General features: G+C 49.2%; 1 protein-coding gene across 9 annotated transcripts in view; it reads left to right on the top strand.

Moving 5' to 3' along the window:
• The window catches only part of ST6GAL1 (ST6 beta-galactoside alpha-2,6-sialyltransferase 1), a 119,238-nt gene extending 105,594 nt beyond the window's left edge, over positions 1 to 13,644 (top strand). For all 9 annotated transcript variants that reach the window (XM_081831251.1, XM_081831265.1, XM_081831232.1 and 6 more), the window contains 3 exons: positions 6,827 to 6,925; positions 8,047 to 8,221; positions 10,704 to 13,644. In XM_081831251.1, coding sequence (XP_081687377.1) covers positions 6,827 to 6,925; positions 8,047 to 8,221; positions 10,704 to 10,945 — 516 coding nt within the window. In that variant the 3' untranslated portion in view covers positions 10,946 to 13,644. The remainder of the gene's footprint in view (positions 1 to 6,826; positions 6,926 to 8,046; positions 8,222 to 10,703) is intronic.
• Positions 13,645 to 14,037: the final 393 nt, after the last annotated feature.

Here is a 14,037-nt window from a genome sequence, read left to right as displayed (position 1 = left end):
TACATTCCTGGCTGGGATGTTGGGTGCTCCTAAGAGCCTCCAATGTCTGTCTGCCCCTCAGCTGATTTTAATTTTGATCACCTGGATAAGGTATCGTCTGATTTCTCCACTTTTATAGTTATTATCTTTCCCTTATAGTCTATGGGTGAACACTTTAATACTGTGCCACTATTCTGCTCCTCACCAAAATCTCCTCCTATATTTAGCATTCCTGGCTCACTTTTGCCTGAACCAGTCTTTACTAGGATGGTTGTAAAATGGTGGTCTTCTCACTATAGCTCCCCCTGCTCTGCGTCATTGGGTTGGTGCTCAGAGTTCTACTGTGAGCGAGAGCCCTTCCTTCTCCTCCATTTATTTCCTCCCTCCCTCCCCTCCTTTCTTTCTCCATTTATTATTGGTAAGAACTCATGGATTCCTGTTTCTTCAATGGTTTGTAATTCATCACTGTTCTGAATTACTTTGGCGTTCAAATTGTCTTACATTTGGCCAGTGGGAGTTCCTTGAAGCTGGCTCTCATCATTTTTTTTTTTTTTTTTTAACACTCTGGTATCTTCTGGCATAACAGGATATTCCAGTTAATTTTTTTCTTATCTGTCACATTTTAAATGTTTCATCTTTATTAGTTTTATCCGAATGTATGTATACACAGTGTTCTGGATCAGAGACAGATTTCTTATTTAATACTTTACAGTAGATAATGAATGTGCTAGTCCCTCTTTGCCCAAGCTCCTCCTCTCAGGGCAATGCCCTGAGAGCCAGATCAATTATCCTACGTGCCTAGCCAGATACCCCATAGGGAAGGGACAAAAAGTAAGTATCTCCCCCCGCCCCCCTGTGACACACACACCACTTATAAAGGCAGGAGGTGGCTGTCCTCTACCCCTTCTAAAAGGGCCCCCTTCTTACTCCAGCCCTTTAGAATATGAACACACTCAGATGTGAAACTAGGGATGTCTGTCAGTTCCCGGGCTTCTTTCCTCCTGCTCCGGCCTTCCTGGCCTCTTAGCATATCTCTATATTAACCTTGAGATGTCATCTGGGCTATAACCGTTTGGCTTCTTGGGGAGATAAGAGAAGTTTTATTAGGTTTTGAACCAGAGCAGAGCAATTAACTAGACAAATAGCTACAGAGTTTATTCTGATGGTATATGAAGAGTTCAGTAGGAGTCCAGGGCTTTTTGCAGGAGCACTGAGGTATCGAGGAAAGTTTTATGGATTTTGGAGCTTGGGCAAAGAGGGACTAGCACACTCATTATCTACTGTAAAGTATTAAATAAGAAATCTGTCTCTGATCCAGAACACTGTGTATACATACATTTCCTCATACTAACCTACCTTAGCTCTGGGATATGTCATTTTTTCCAAGGAGTCTTGGCTCTTTTAAGTAAAAGTCGATATTAGAAACCAAGCTCTGGGTGCTAGGTGGTTCATGCCTACCGAGGTATCTTTGCTTCTTGGCCCTTAGAGTAGGGAGAGCTAGGAAATGGAGCACGTATATACTCATGTGTATACTTGTACACACACGATACACGTACCCGTGCATTCATGCACTTACTAAATACGTGTATACGCCTGCGGGCGTGCGTAGACACGTGCGTATACATGCCGATATGCCTGTTTTAGAAATGACAGGCCCCGACCGGGTTCAGTCTGTCCACATCAGGTATCCCTTGCCTTCCCCATTCTGTATTTGCATTCCCCCTTCTCTCACAGTGAGAATCCTGCTTCTAACACCTTCACCCGTTTATTTATTTGCTCTCATTGGTAACGCCCCTAAGACAGTTTGAAATTGCTTTGCACATCTCTCCATACAGCAAGCCCACCAGAGAGAGTTCAGGCTGGGTTTGCAGTTTTCCCCCACACCCTGCCCGAGACTGAGGTTATGTGGTCACATAATGTATCCTGAAGTTACCTGGATTCGTCCTTCTGTTTCTCTCCACTGAGATTGTTGAATTCATTTGAAATTCAGTTGTATCCATTTTGTTTCAGTTTTCGGGTTTTCTTTTCCTTCTTTTTAAATTATGCAGAATATTAACGTGTTCCCCAAATTCAAAACTATCCAGAAAGGCATACCCAGAGAAGTGTTAACTCCCCCCTAAATTCCTGCCACGTGGTTCCATCGCCACCCTTGGTAGGTAGCCACCTGCACTGTGTTCTGATTTGTCCTTCTGTGTTTGTGTCGGTCAAGATACATAGATGTATATATGCTTTCTCAATTCCCCTTGTTTCTCACACAGAATGTAGTGCAGTGGGCTCTGTCTACTCTTTTGTACTGTTTTCCCCCAGTATCTTCTCGAAATCACTCCCTATCAGCTTGTAGAGATCTTCCTCCTTCTTTGTCATAGCTGCATAGTACTCCTTGGTAGCTAAGTTTCAGTAGCTTATTCTCGTAACCTCTTCTGCTTGGACATTTAAGCAGTTTCCAACATTACTTCTTCTTACACTTCATGGTTCTTTTGATGACTTCCTAGGATGCCAGGTAGAATTACAGGCCCCTCTGATTTGGGGTTTGTGGTGGCTTTCCACTTGAGGTGCCCTTCTCTCTGTTAGAGCACCTGCATCCTGTCCAGGTCCGCTTTACCGTGGTCCGGACTTCATTTTTCATATCTACTCAGGACCTCGACCACCGCTTGTTTGTCTTCCTATAGCACTAACTAGCCTTGGAACTCTGGCAAAATCTGGCACAAGAACACAGACTCTTTTGTCATCCCTTACTGTTTTGAATGAAAGTTGTCTGGTACAGTGGGAAGAGATTAGAAAGGCCTTGATTTGTATCCTAGCTCTGTCCCTTCCTCGCTGTGTGATCCTGGGCCCGTTAGGTAACTTCTTAGAGCTTCCTTTTCATGCCCTGTTCGGGCCTGGGGAATATTGTGAGGGATAAATGAGAAGACATAGACTTGTTGTGTGAGTTTAACAAAGCAACTACGTCTAGACTCTACAGTTACCAGTATCTACACACACAAACACACACACGGGGTATATTAGTTTCCTACGCCTGCCATAACAAAATACCACAGATGGGGTGGCTTATACAACAGAGATTTATTTTCTCACAATTCTGGAGGCCAGAGGTACAAGATCAAGGTGCCATCAAGGTTGGTTTCTGATAAGGGCTCTCTTCCTGGCCTGTGGATGGCCACCTTCTCTCTACATCTTCACATGGCCTTTCCTCCGTGCACGTGTGGAGAGAGAGATCTTTGGTGTCTCTTCCTTTTATTATAAAGATAGCAATCTTATCATATTAGGGACCCATCCTTGTGACCTCATTTAACCTTAATTATCTCCCTGAAGGCTCTATCTCCAATATAGTCACATAGGGGTTAGGGTTTCAACATAGGAATTTTGGTAGGGGGGAAGGGGGCACAGTTCAGCCCATAATTGTGAGGGAAAAAAGATTTAGGAAGAAAAAAGACCAACATATTCATACAGGCAATATCTGACAAATGCAATGATTGATGGTTGTTTTCTTATTCATATATATATATATATATATACACAGATGTGTATATTCTTGTCTTTTCTTTCTGCCGTGAGCATTTCTTGCTTTGTGACTGGAGAGATGACCTTATAAACAGGTTTATATAACAGCACCACCCCATCTCCCTGGTGTAGCCTTTTCCTGGCAGGTGTTCCTTGGGGCTCAGGTGCTGTGGCAATGACCGACTTTCCGCATCATGAGGCTCCTGGGATCTGACCTGATCTCAGGTAAGACTCTGCACGAGGTTAAGTACAGGGGCATTTGAGAAGACCTTGATCTCTCCCCAGTGCCTAGTGCTGCAGTTGGGGAAAATGGCAGACGGAGATGCTGTCCAGGCATGGCTGGCCACCCAGGCTGGGCCTTCCAGGGCGGTCCTGTCCTATAAATAAGGCACATTAGCCTGGAGAGGGGAAGCAACCCTCCTAAGACCACAGAGTGAGTCAGACGCAGAGCACTGCCACACTTCCCCAAGCAGTTTTGAGGCTCTCTTGTGTTTGAGGAAATCTTTACATCTCACGTAAGGGCCACCAGAATGAGTCTGGAAAGTTCAGAGCTGTGTCCATTTAAGCTCAAGGGGTGCTTGCTAGCTTCTCCCCTGTCCCCACACAGGTCCCGGCTGCGGTCACTTTCTTTTCCTCCTTGGGATAAACTAGCCCTTGCCTTCACCTCTTCTCAGTTTCATGCTTTGTCATTTGCTTCATCAAGTAGCTCGAGTGAACAGCCACTTCCCCACCGTGTATGGTGAGAACCGAGGGTGACCCAGGCCCCGCTAGGGTGCTCACTTACTCAGATGTCTCGTGGTTTCTGACTACAGCCCTGGGGGGAAACAAAGAACACTGGGGAGGAGCCAACCTCTAGACTCTGGTTCTGGCTCTGTCCCAAGCTCACTTGGAAGCCTGGGACAAGTCTCTCTTCTCTATGGACCTCAGTTTACCCATCTGAAAATGACAGACTTGGGTCCAGCCCCTCGAGGATCTTCCAGCCGTGCTTGCTACGACTCAGACAAGAAGCAACATTCTCATGACATGTCTGTCTCCCTCATCAACCGCTTTCTTTGGCATCTCCTCCCGAGACCCACGGCTGACCCACCCTACCCGCTTTGTGGGAGGCAGTGCATGATGTAGGTCAGAAGTGCGGACTCTGGAGTCAGACAGAAGGGCTCCAGTTCAGACCCCCTGCTTACTAGCTGTATGGCTTGGGTGAGTTTATTAGCATCTCTGAGTTTATTGCCTTATTTATAAGACGAGCATATTCGTAATTCCCTCCTGGGGCGGTTGCAGAGATGAACTGAGATAATGTATGAACGTACCTGGCTTGGAATAAACATCATCAGATTGCATCTGTTGCTCTCATTGTTGTTCTTCGTTGTCGGAAAGGAGAAGACTTTTGAGCAGCTCTCTTGGGATTTCTGAGGCCTGTGAAGCCACAGATGCTGGGAAAGCCTTAGCAGAGCTTGCTGCCGCTGGCCTCCTTCTTCTATACTAAGCAGATGACTGGAGAGGAGCAGTTATCTCTAATTCTCTCAAGTGCGCAAACATTGCCCGGCATCGGTACTCCGCGGAGAAAGAAGCATGGCTCAAGAAAAGACTCAGGCTCTCAATATACCAGCTGCTTTGAGGGGCATGGAGTGGGGTGGGAATAGGGAACGTAGTTGTAGAATTCTGTCTCGGAAGGGTGCGCGCTGCTCCCTGGGCCTCCCTGTCCCCAGTTCGATCGTGTCTGTCCTGCAAAGCCCCATCTGCCGGGATGCCCACTCTTTCTTTGGACTGCAGCACAGAATGCCTGTGCCGGGGGTTACAATGCTGCCCACGGACAGAGGATCACACTTAACATCCGAAGACGCTCCTCGATCCTGTGGCCCCTCAGCTGTGGGCCTTGAGGCCAGTTGTCTCAACCTTGAACTTCAGATCCCCACCTCACCACCACAGGCACATGCCAGTTGCTTTTCTTTCCACATTCTCATTTTAGGAAATGGCCTGAGGTCTAGGAGTCACCTTTAAGCCCCTTTGCTTCCCTCTCAACACCCAGTGAGTCTGCAGGTCTACAGCTGACAGTGGGAGCTCCTGGTCTTCGTTCCTTCTCCATCGTTTCTTAGGCTGCAATGGCAACTTCTACCTGGCCTCCCTTTCTCTCAAACTCGAGACATTCCAGAACTCTGGTCAGTTTATATTCTTCTCACTTAAAAGCGGTCACTGGTCCCATAATCTACTGAAAAAACTCTAAGCTCCCTGACATGGCCCCTGCCTATATTTTTCTAACACCTTCTAGCTCTCCCTCTGTACCCTAGCTGCACTGGACAACCTGCAATTCCCAGACAAGCTCCTCACAGTACTAAGTAGAATTAGGTTCGGCTGTTAGTGACAGCAACACTCTGCCCACCCCTCAACACAAGGTTAACAAGATAAAAATGTATTTCTATCTCGTGTAAAAGAAGTCCAAGGGTGGACATTCCTGAGCTGCTATGGTGTTCCAGTGTGTCAGGAACCCGGGGCTCCTACTACTTTGTGCATTTGCCGTTCAATCATGTGACTTCAACTTCATGGTCCAAGATGACTGCTCCAGCTCCAGCCATCACATCCACTTTCAGCCAGCAGGAGGGAGGAATGAACAAGGAAAGGCATGACTCTGCCTCTAAGGACACTTCCTGGAAGTCACACTTGCTCACACACCCTTGGCCAGAATTTTATCATGTGGCCAGCCTTAGCTGTAAGAGAGGCTGGGAAATTTTTATTTCAGGGAATCTTTATTTTAGATGGCCATGTGTTGAGGTAAACAGAAAGGTTTACCTCACTCACCTCATGGCCATACTCACACTGGCACCCTGTGACTCCCTGGGGACTCCTTAGCACCCAGTACAACCACATGATCCCCAGCTAAGGTGGGCTCACCGCTAATAGTTCATGTCTCAAAGATATCCTGAGAAAGTGAGATTATATTGTTCAGGCTTCCAGGGCCTTCCTGCCTTTGGAGGAGGCGTGAGGGGACGGGGTAGCTCAGAGGCTCGTGGCAAGTTGCTGCTCTCTGGGATGTACCTAGTCGTTCTTGAGATATTATTACAGTGATACTGATTACGTCTCCACCTCGTGATGGTGAGGGGTCGAGGTGGGGAGCAATTATTGTGATTCTTGCTTTTATTTTCAGGCAGTTCTTGATTTCGTTTCCATCGTTTATTTCTCTCAGTCTCCCCCTGGGCAACATGTGCTTTTTAAGGTGAACATCTGACAGCTGATCTCATGGATCACTGAAATGAAGTGCCTCAGGTGGTACTTGCCACCTGTCAGTTATTACTCCATGAAGAATGTTTACATGTCAACATCCGGGTGACAGTTTGTCTGTTTCTTCCTGCAGCTGGTCACCACTGAAGGGCGCTTCCTCAAAGACAGTCTGTACAACGAGGGAATCCTAATTGTGTGGGACCCATCTGTTTACCATTCAGATATCCCAAAGGTAAGTGGGTGTCCACGGGAAATAGGGAACAAGTCTTCTGTTTGCCTGTGGACGTTCCCGAGTTCCTGGGTTTTGAACGTCATGGCCGACCTGGGCCACCCCTGAGGACTGGCTCTTTCCGTTTGAGGGAACACGCTTCATCCAGACTAGCAGCGCAGAAGTATTCCTGTCTGATACCAGCGCCCTCTGTGCTCTGCCCCGCAGGGCCATGTTTTTCTCTCCTAATGATGGTCTGGGGCAGGAGTAACAGTGACTGGATTTGTCACTGCCTGGGGTGGGGTTGTGTCCATCTCATACAGTTATTTCTGAGGCAGATCAGCAGGAATAGACAGTGCTTACTCATTCCTAGGACAGAATCATCATGCTTGACCTACTTCCGGCTTCCAGAATTCTTCCCATTTCACTCATAACAACATAGGGAAGTAGATAGAGGCATGGCCCTTGCCCTTTTAGAGGTGAGAAGACTAGAATGTGGAGAGGGGAAGTCGCCTGTCCCAGGATTTGGTCTACTAAGCGGAGGGCTCTCTTTCAGGAAGGGGACGGGAGTCTCAGGCCTGCTTGCTCCGTGCCCTCTCCAGAATGGCGCTCTTGCTGTTTGTCATGCATGTCAGCCGGCCTCTCCCTGGTGGCGCCGCAGTGCCTCAGGAGCCTGGCGGCAGGGCCGAAGGATGGAGCGCACCGCCCTGGGGACGCCGCCTTCTGAAGTCAGACCCACCAGGAGCTGACGGGCTCTGGTGATCGCTGGCGCCCTCGCCACCTCAGCCTCCACAGTTGTAGAACCGTTCACTTAGAACTCAAGTGTGCCTGGCGCAGAACAGGGGCTCCCAGCCCACAGATGTGGCAAGCTGTGCCCCAGGTTTCAGCCCTTTAAAAATGAGAGGTGGGATTAGATGGTGCCAAGGGCCCCTTTGAGCTCTGATAGCATTCCCAGAGTCCATGATCCCGAAGTCTGAAGCTGTGCCAGGGTCACCAAGCTCAAAATTCCCTGTGAGCATAGGCCACGTGCTGGGTCCCCTCTGCTAGCAAGTGAGAGCAGTGACGTGGAGAAGTCTGGAATCCGCTCCGAGGAAGGGGCTCCAAGGCACCTCCCTCCTTGAGAAGACCATTTCCTTCTCTTTCAGTGGTACCAGAGCCCCGACTACAGCTTCTTCGAGAACTATAAGAGCTACCGCAAGCTGCATCCCGACCAGCCCTTTTACATCCTCAGGCCCCAGATGCCTTGGCAGCTGTGGGACATCATTCAAGAAGTCTCCCCAGAGGAGATTCAGCCCAACCCCCCATCCTCTGGGATGCTTGGTGAGTCCGTATCTGGCGAAAGACCTCTCGTGTTTGTTTCTAGAAGAGATTAGAGAATGGGCTTTCATTCATTCATTCATTCCTTTGTTCACCAAACAATTGCCAGGTTTTTGCTGCATTTCTACGCTGTGCCAAGTTCTAGCTAAGATCCAGAGATCAATAAGATAGACTCCTTCTCCTTTAGGGTGTTTGGTGGGGGAGTTCAGTCAGGTGTCCGAAGCCAGGAGGGAGCCACCACCCGGTTGTGCCAGGAGAGAGCACCCCTTTTGGGGTGCTGTCAGAGAGCTCAGTAGAGGAGTGGCATTGGGCCAGGCCTGGGGGAGGGGCAGATTTGGCTTGGGGAGGGGGCAGGAAAACAGGAGGAGCAGGGCTGGGATTTGGAATATGAGGCAAGGGAGGCACTTGCCTCAGGTGTACCATTTAAGGGGACACCAAAAACTTCAGTAACAAGCTAAATAATGTTAATACAATATCTTTTAAAAACCACAATTAATGCAAGATTTTATCCTGCATGAAGTATCAAAATTTTAAGTAAATATAGGATCAGTGATAATGTTATGCTGAGCCATACTGGCATCTGAGGACAAAGCAAGAATCAATAATACTTTATTCAAAATTTCAAAAATCTGTTGAACCCAGTGAGTACCCTAGTCCTGGCCCTGAGAGAAGAATGAGTGGCAAAGCTTTCCTGGGTTTGAGGGTCATGAATGGAGCTGAGGGAGCTGGTGTAGTTGGGCTGGAGTCTGAGTCCAGAGGGTCCTGAATGCTGGCTTCAGACTTTCTTCTTGAACACATGGAAGGGAAGCTCCCTCCTCCTGGGATGCAAACTCCCTCAGGATGCGGACTGAGTTTGATGCATTTTTCTTCTTCTTTCTTTTTAAATTTTATATATTTTTTCAAATTTTTATTTAAATTCTAGTTAGTTAATATATGGTATACTATTGGTGTCAGGAGTAGAATTTGGTGATTCATCACTTACATACCAACACCCAGGGCTCATCTCAACAAGTGCCCTCCTTAATGCCCACCCCCCATCTAGCCCATCCCCCACCCGCCTCCCCTCCTGCAACACTCGGTGTTGAGTCTCTTAGTTCAATCTTCTGGGTGCGGCACAGGCTAGCCCTGTGGTAACTGCCCCCTGAGTGCATGAACAAGGAAGTGTTTACTGTCAGGGGCACTCCGTAGAGAAAGGGATGGGGGCCATCTCAGTAGCAAGTCTTCGTACCTTTTTCTTCAGCTTTTGTATGTGTGCATTCGGGGCTCTTCCAGGAGCCCTTTGGAGCAGGAATAGTTGGAAAAGCATCCTGGGGAACACTTTCCCACCGCCCCACTGTCCCCTCCCCACCAGCCCTCCCCTCGCCCATCCCTCATGGCCACGGCCCCTGCCGGGCCCCACACCAGTGCCTCCAGGAGGTTTACTTGAGGCCTCTCCCATAGGAAGTGCTCCCTCCTGAAATTTCTAGAAGCCACTTCTGTCGTGCCTTCAGCAGTTGAGTTGCAGAGGTGTCTTTTCTCCCCCACTGGACCGGGGCAGCCAGAGAGGGCCCCTCCCATATCCGATTCCTCTGGAACAAAGTTGCTGCTAGCAGTTTACAGTTTTAGCTCTTACTGAGGACTGCTTCATCCTCAACTTTCCCTATATTTATGGTTGTCAGAAAGGGTCTGAGAGCCATGATCTGATTGTATCCCAGCAACAGCCTGGGTGGTAGGAGGAGTGGGTGGATCGCCCCTTGGGGCAGATGGAGAACCTGAGGCCCAGAGAGGGACATATCCTGCTTGAGGTGCTTGAGCCAGGTGGGGACAGGTGTGGGTATCGCAGGAGTCTCCTGCCTCTTGTTGGGGTCATGTCTCCAGCACAGAGTTCTGTGCCGCCTCCCTGAGAACACCAACCTGGTCTCACCGCCTCCGCTCCGTCTCCTGCCAGAACTAGCAGAGCCCATCAACACAGAGCAGGCAGGCTCCTCCCGCTGAGCGCCCTCCTCCCTGCTGAGGGAAGGACAGTCTCCCTGCCCACACTGTTTTTCCTAAGCACTGTAAGAAACAACAACTCCCAGTCAGCGCCATCTGCAAGGCTCCTGCAGGATATAAAAGTGCTAGAAAGTACTATGTACATGTGATGGTACTGTCTCCTCAGTCATCTTGTCCTCTCTCTTCATTTAGCTTATTCACACTGATAAACCCAGTGACCGACGGATGGACCACTTCAGGCCTCTAGTGTTTAGAGAGAAGCTGCCACGCACCAGCCCCTGACCTAGGTGCTGGGGGTTCACAGGTGCATAGGGCTCAGCAGCCCCGCACCCCAAGGAACAGCCTGCTGGACTGGCTTACTGGCCGGGCTCAGATTGGGAATCACAGTAATAAATAGAAACTCCAGATAGACCTCTCCCCAGATTTGGGTTCCTGAGCTGCTGGACTCATGGGGCTGAACTTCAGGGTGCGGGGGTGGGTTGTCCGGAGAACTTACCTCTTCTCTCCTCTTCAGGTATCATGATCATGATGACGCTATGTGACCAGGTGGATATTTACGAGTTCCTCCCATCCAAGCGCAAGACCGACGTGTGCTACTACTACCAGAAGTTCTTCGACAATGCCTGCACAATGGGCGCCTACCACCCACTCCTCTTTGAGAAGAATCTGGTGAAGCACCTCAACCAGGGCACAGACGAGGACATATACCTGCTGGGAAAAGCTACACTGCCTGGCTTCCGGAGAATTCGCTGCTGAACATGGGCTCCCTGGTCAGGCCCCCTAGCCCTTCTCCACCAAGTCTGGGCAGATCACGTTCCTGAACAATCCAGCCTGCACGGTGGGCCTTCTGTCAACAAAAGCCTCAGGCTGCAGAAGTCCCAACGGCAAGCAGCCAGGTCCAGCCAGGTCCAGCCTGCCTCGTAGTTGCAGAGGTGTGCGAACCCAAAGCCTCCAGCCACACACACATACACACACACCTAGCATTCTTTCCATGCACCTTTCCCACCAGGGCTGCCAAAGCTGGGCTGTTTTCCTCATCAGAATGATGTTATTCTCACAAACCAGTTCTCTCTATTGCTCGAAATCTGCACCTAGACACTGATTTCATGTGTGGAAGAAATTCTCCCAAATTATGATTGTGCCCACATATAGGGTGGCTCTGGGGAGCCAGTAAGTGGTACGGGGCATAGGAAACACGCTCGATTCCTCCAGAACAAAGTTGGTCCCAAGGTCCATGCCCCTGGGAGACGTGGCATTCCAATCACTTTAGCTGGTTTGGCGGGTCCTTATGCGCAAAGGGTCTTGATGAACCCACATACTCTCCCTATGGAGAAGAGAGCCACAGAAGGGCGCGGTCTCCATCCTCTGGTTGCTCACAGTTCAGTGGGAGAGAGATGGAGGATTCAGTGTGCTCAGTTCACAGCCGGCGGGGGTGGGTGGGGGGTTGGCGGAGAGGCCGACTTGCCGTGCTGTGGGCTTGCACGCTCGGAGGGGCCACGCATTTGCTGTGTCTATGGGTCAGAGAGGGCTTCGCTGAGCTGGGCTGCGGAGATTTTAGAGGACTGGAGAAACATGTCAAGCAGATGTTTGAGTCATCTGAATTGTGTTTTCCTTTTTGCCTTTATTGCCCATATTTTTTCTCTAAGGTCTGCCTGAACTTCAAGGCTCGTTATTTTCTGAGGAAACCACTTCCCCTGCCTGAGCGCAGCCCCATGGCAGACACCTGGCAAGCCAGATGCCAAAAACCAGATTTGTCCGTGCTCGGCCTGGCCGGACCCTTGGCTGCAGCTGGGTTCGCACACCTTGTCCACTGCTTCCCTGTTAATGCCCGCCCCACCCCCTCCTAGCTGCCATCTTGTTTTCCCCTTTAAGGCAGTAGATTTTTTCCCTCTTTCAAATTACTTTTAAGCATTTTGTACTTTAAAAGTATCCTGATCCGATGATTTCTTTCACCTTCATGGGCCTTTTGCGGAATGTCTCTCAGGGAGTGGGGATGTGGTTCCCTAGAATTTAAAGTTGCTCTCAGAAGTCAGAACCTTAGAGATCATAACTGATTCTCACAAGGTTTATCAGACGGCCATGCCCTCCACCCCTCCAGCAAGGGTGCAATATCAGAGTGGTGTACAAACATGCTTCCTGGGTAGTTTTGCTACCCCCCCTTCTCCAGTGGAGAACCACATTGGACTGGTCTGGCCCCTGGTGAGGAGAAGGTAGAGGACTCACTCAAGGTCACAAAATAATACTGTAGAGCCAGGGCTCCTAGACCCGTGTGCTCAAGGGCCTCTTAAGCTTGAGCTCTAGACCAGTCGTCTGGGAGCTGGAGTGCTCATGTGCTGCCAAACCCTTGGCTCATATAGGCAGTAGCAGGAGTCCTGGGGAGGGCTGATGTTCCCCTATATACTAGCCATGCCGCCATGAGCGAATTTTCCTGAGACTCTGTTTCCACATCTGTAAAATGGGGGTGATGAGCCTACCTCACAGGGCTGTTGTAAGGGTTACACCTGGCCCGGTTCTGTACTTGGCCCATAGCAGGTGCTCAGTACGTGGTGGTTTCCTCCCTCCTTCTCTCTCCTTCCTCCCCTCCCTCGCTCCCTGCCTTCCTCCCTTTACTAAGGACCTGCTCCAAGCTCACACCTGGGCAGGATCTTGCTTTGAGGGAGGCCAGAGAGGGGGTCCTGTCATCAGGGAATTAACTATCCTACTACTGGGAGACAACAACTACCCTGCCTGGATCACCCAGGAAATCATCCGAGGCAATGGAGGGTGCAGATGCAAAAGTGTCCCTCCTCCTCGTCCTCCTCCCCCACTTCCCCCCCAACTCCTTGCAGCTCTGGCCTTTCTGCTTGGGAATGGGCCAAGCACTTGGGCTGCTTCCTGCTGTATGGAGGGAATCTTTTCCACCGATCTGGGCCCATGAATTCCCAGCTTGCTTTAGGTTCTGGTTTGACACACTCATTGCAATCTTTGAATCACACACATTGAGAGGAAGGCGGCATTCCACCAGCAGGAGATAGGCATTGGTGTGGACACTGAAACTACACTGGGTAGATGCTAGCTTTTAATTGTTATTATTAATATAAGGGATCAGATTAACTTAAGTGTGGTTCTGGGTCTACAGAACTTTAATTCTGTGTTCTCTCTATATGGAAACTAGTAAAATGCAAATAAGACAGGGGTATTATTGTTGGTCTGGTGAGATGTTTTATATTTGCAACAGATAATTTAAAAATGGTGATTGAGTACTGCGGGAAAGTCCCCGTCCCAAGGGGGCTGTGTCTTTGTCAGTAGCCATCTCTTCATCCCGTATCATGAGATCCCCCAATCCTTCAATCACATAAGCTATTCACCTTGGTTTGGAGACCTCGATCTCAGAAGTGTCTGAAACATGCCTAACCGAATTCTGAATTACCCAAAGATGATGTAAAATTTTAAAATAAATGTGTTTTTAAAAAGCCGCTCCCTCTCTTCTTACTTGCTAAGGGAATGACTGTTGCTTCTCAACTTTTATCTCCAAGGAAGACACAACTGGAATCCCAAAGCCACGAATCCTCCCCCGCTAGCTTCTCCTCAGTACTCCAGGAAGAAGAATGCTCACTTTTGTGGCAGGTAGCATCTTTGAGATATTGACCGACTGATTAGTTTTTCTTCCTTTTGCTCTTGCTTAGATTCAAAGGACTAGGTTGTTTGTCCAACACCTCAGGGAAGGGATGCAGTAGGGCAGAAAGCAGAATGGAAGGAAGGTCTTTACCTTGGTTTCCAAAAGCCTAAAACCCTTAAGGGAATGATGTCCCAAGGGAACAGCCAAATATTTGGATAAAAATCCCGAGAGGCAGGAATAGGAGAGAAAG

The sequence above is a fragment of the Leptonychotes weddellii genome, chromosome 1, assembly GCF_054177405.1.
Source record: "Leptonychotes weddellii isolate Sample4059 chromosome 1, ASM5417740v2, whole genome shotgun sequence".
NCBI classification, from domain to species: domain Eukaryota; kingdom Metazoa; phylum Chordata; class Mammalia; order Carnivora; family Phocidae; genus Leptonychotes; species Leptonychotes weddellii.
The sequence above is the reverse complement of the archived record's forward strand: the minus strand, read 5'-3'. Positions and strand labels throughout refer to the sequence as shown.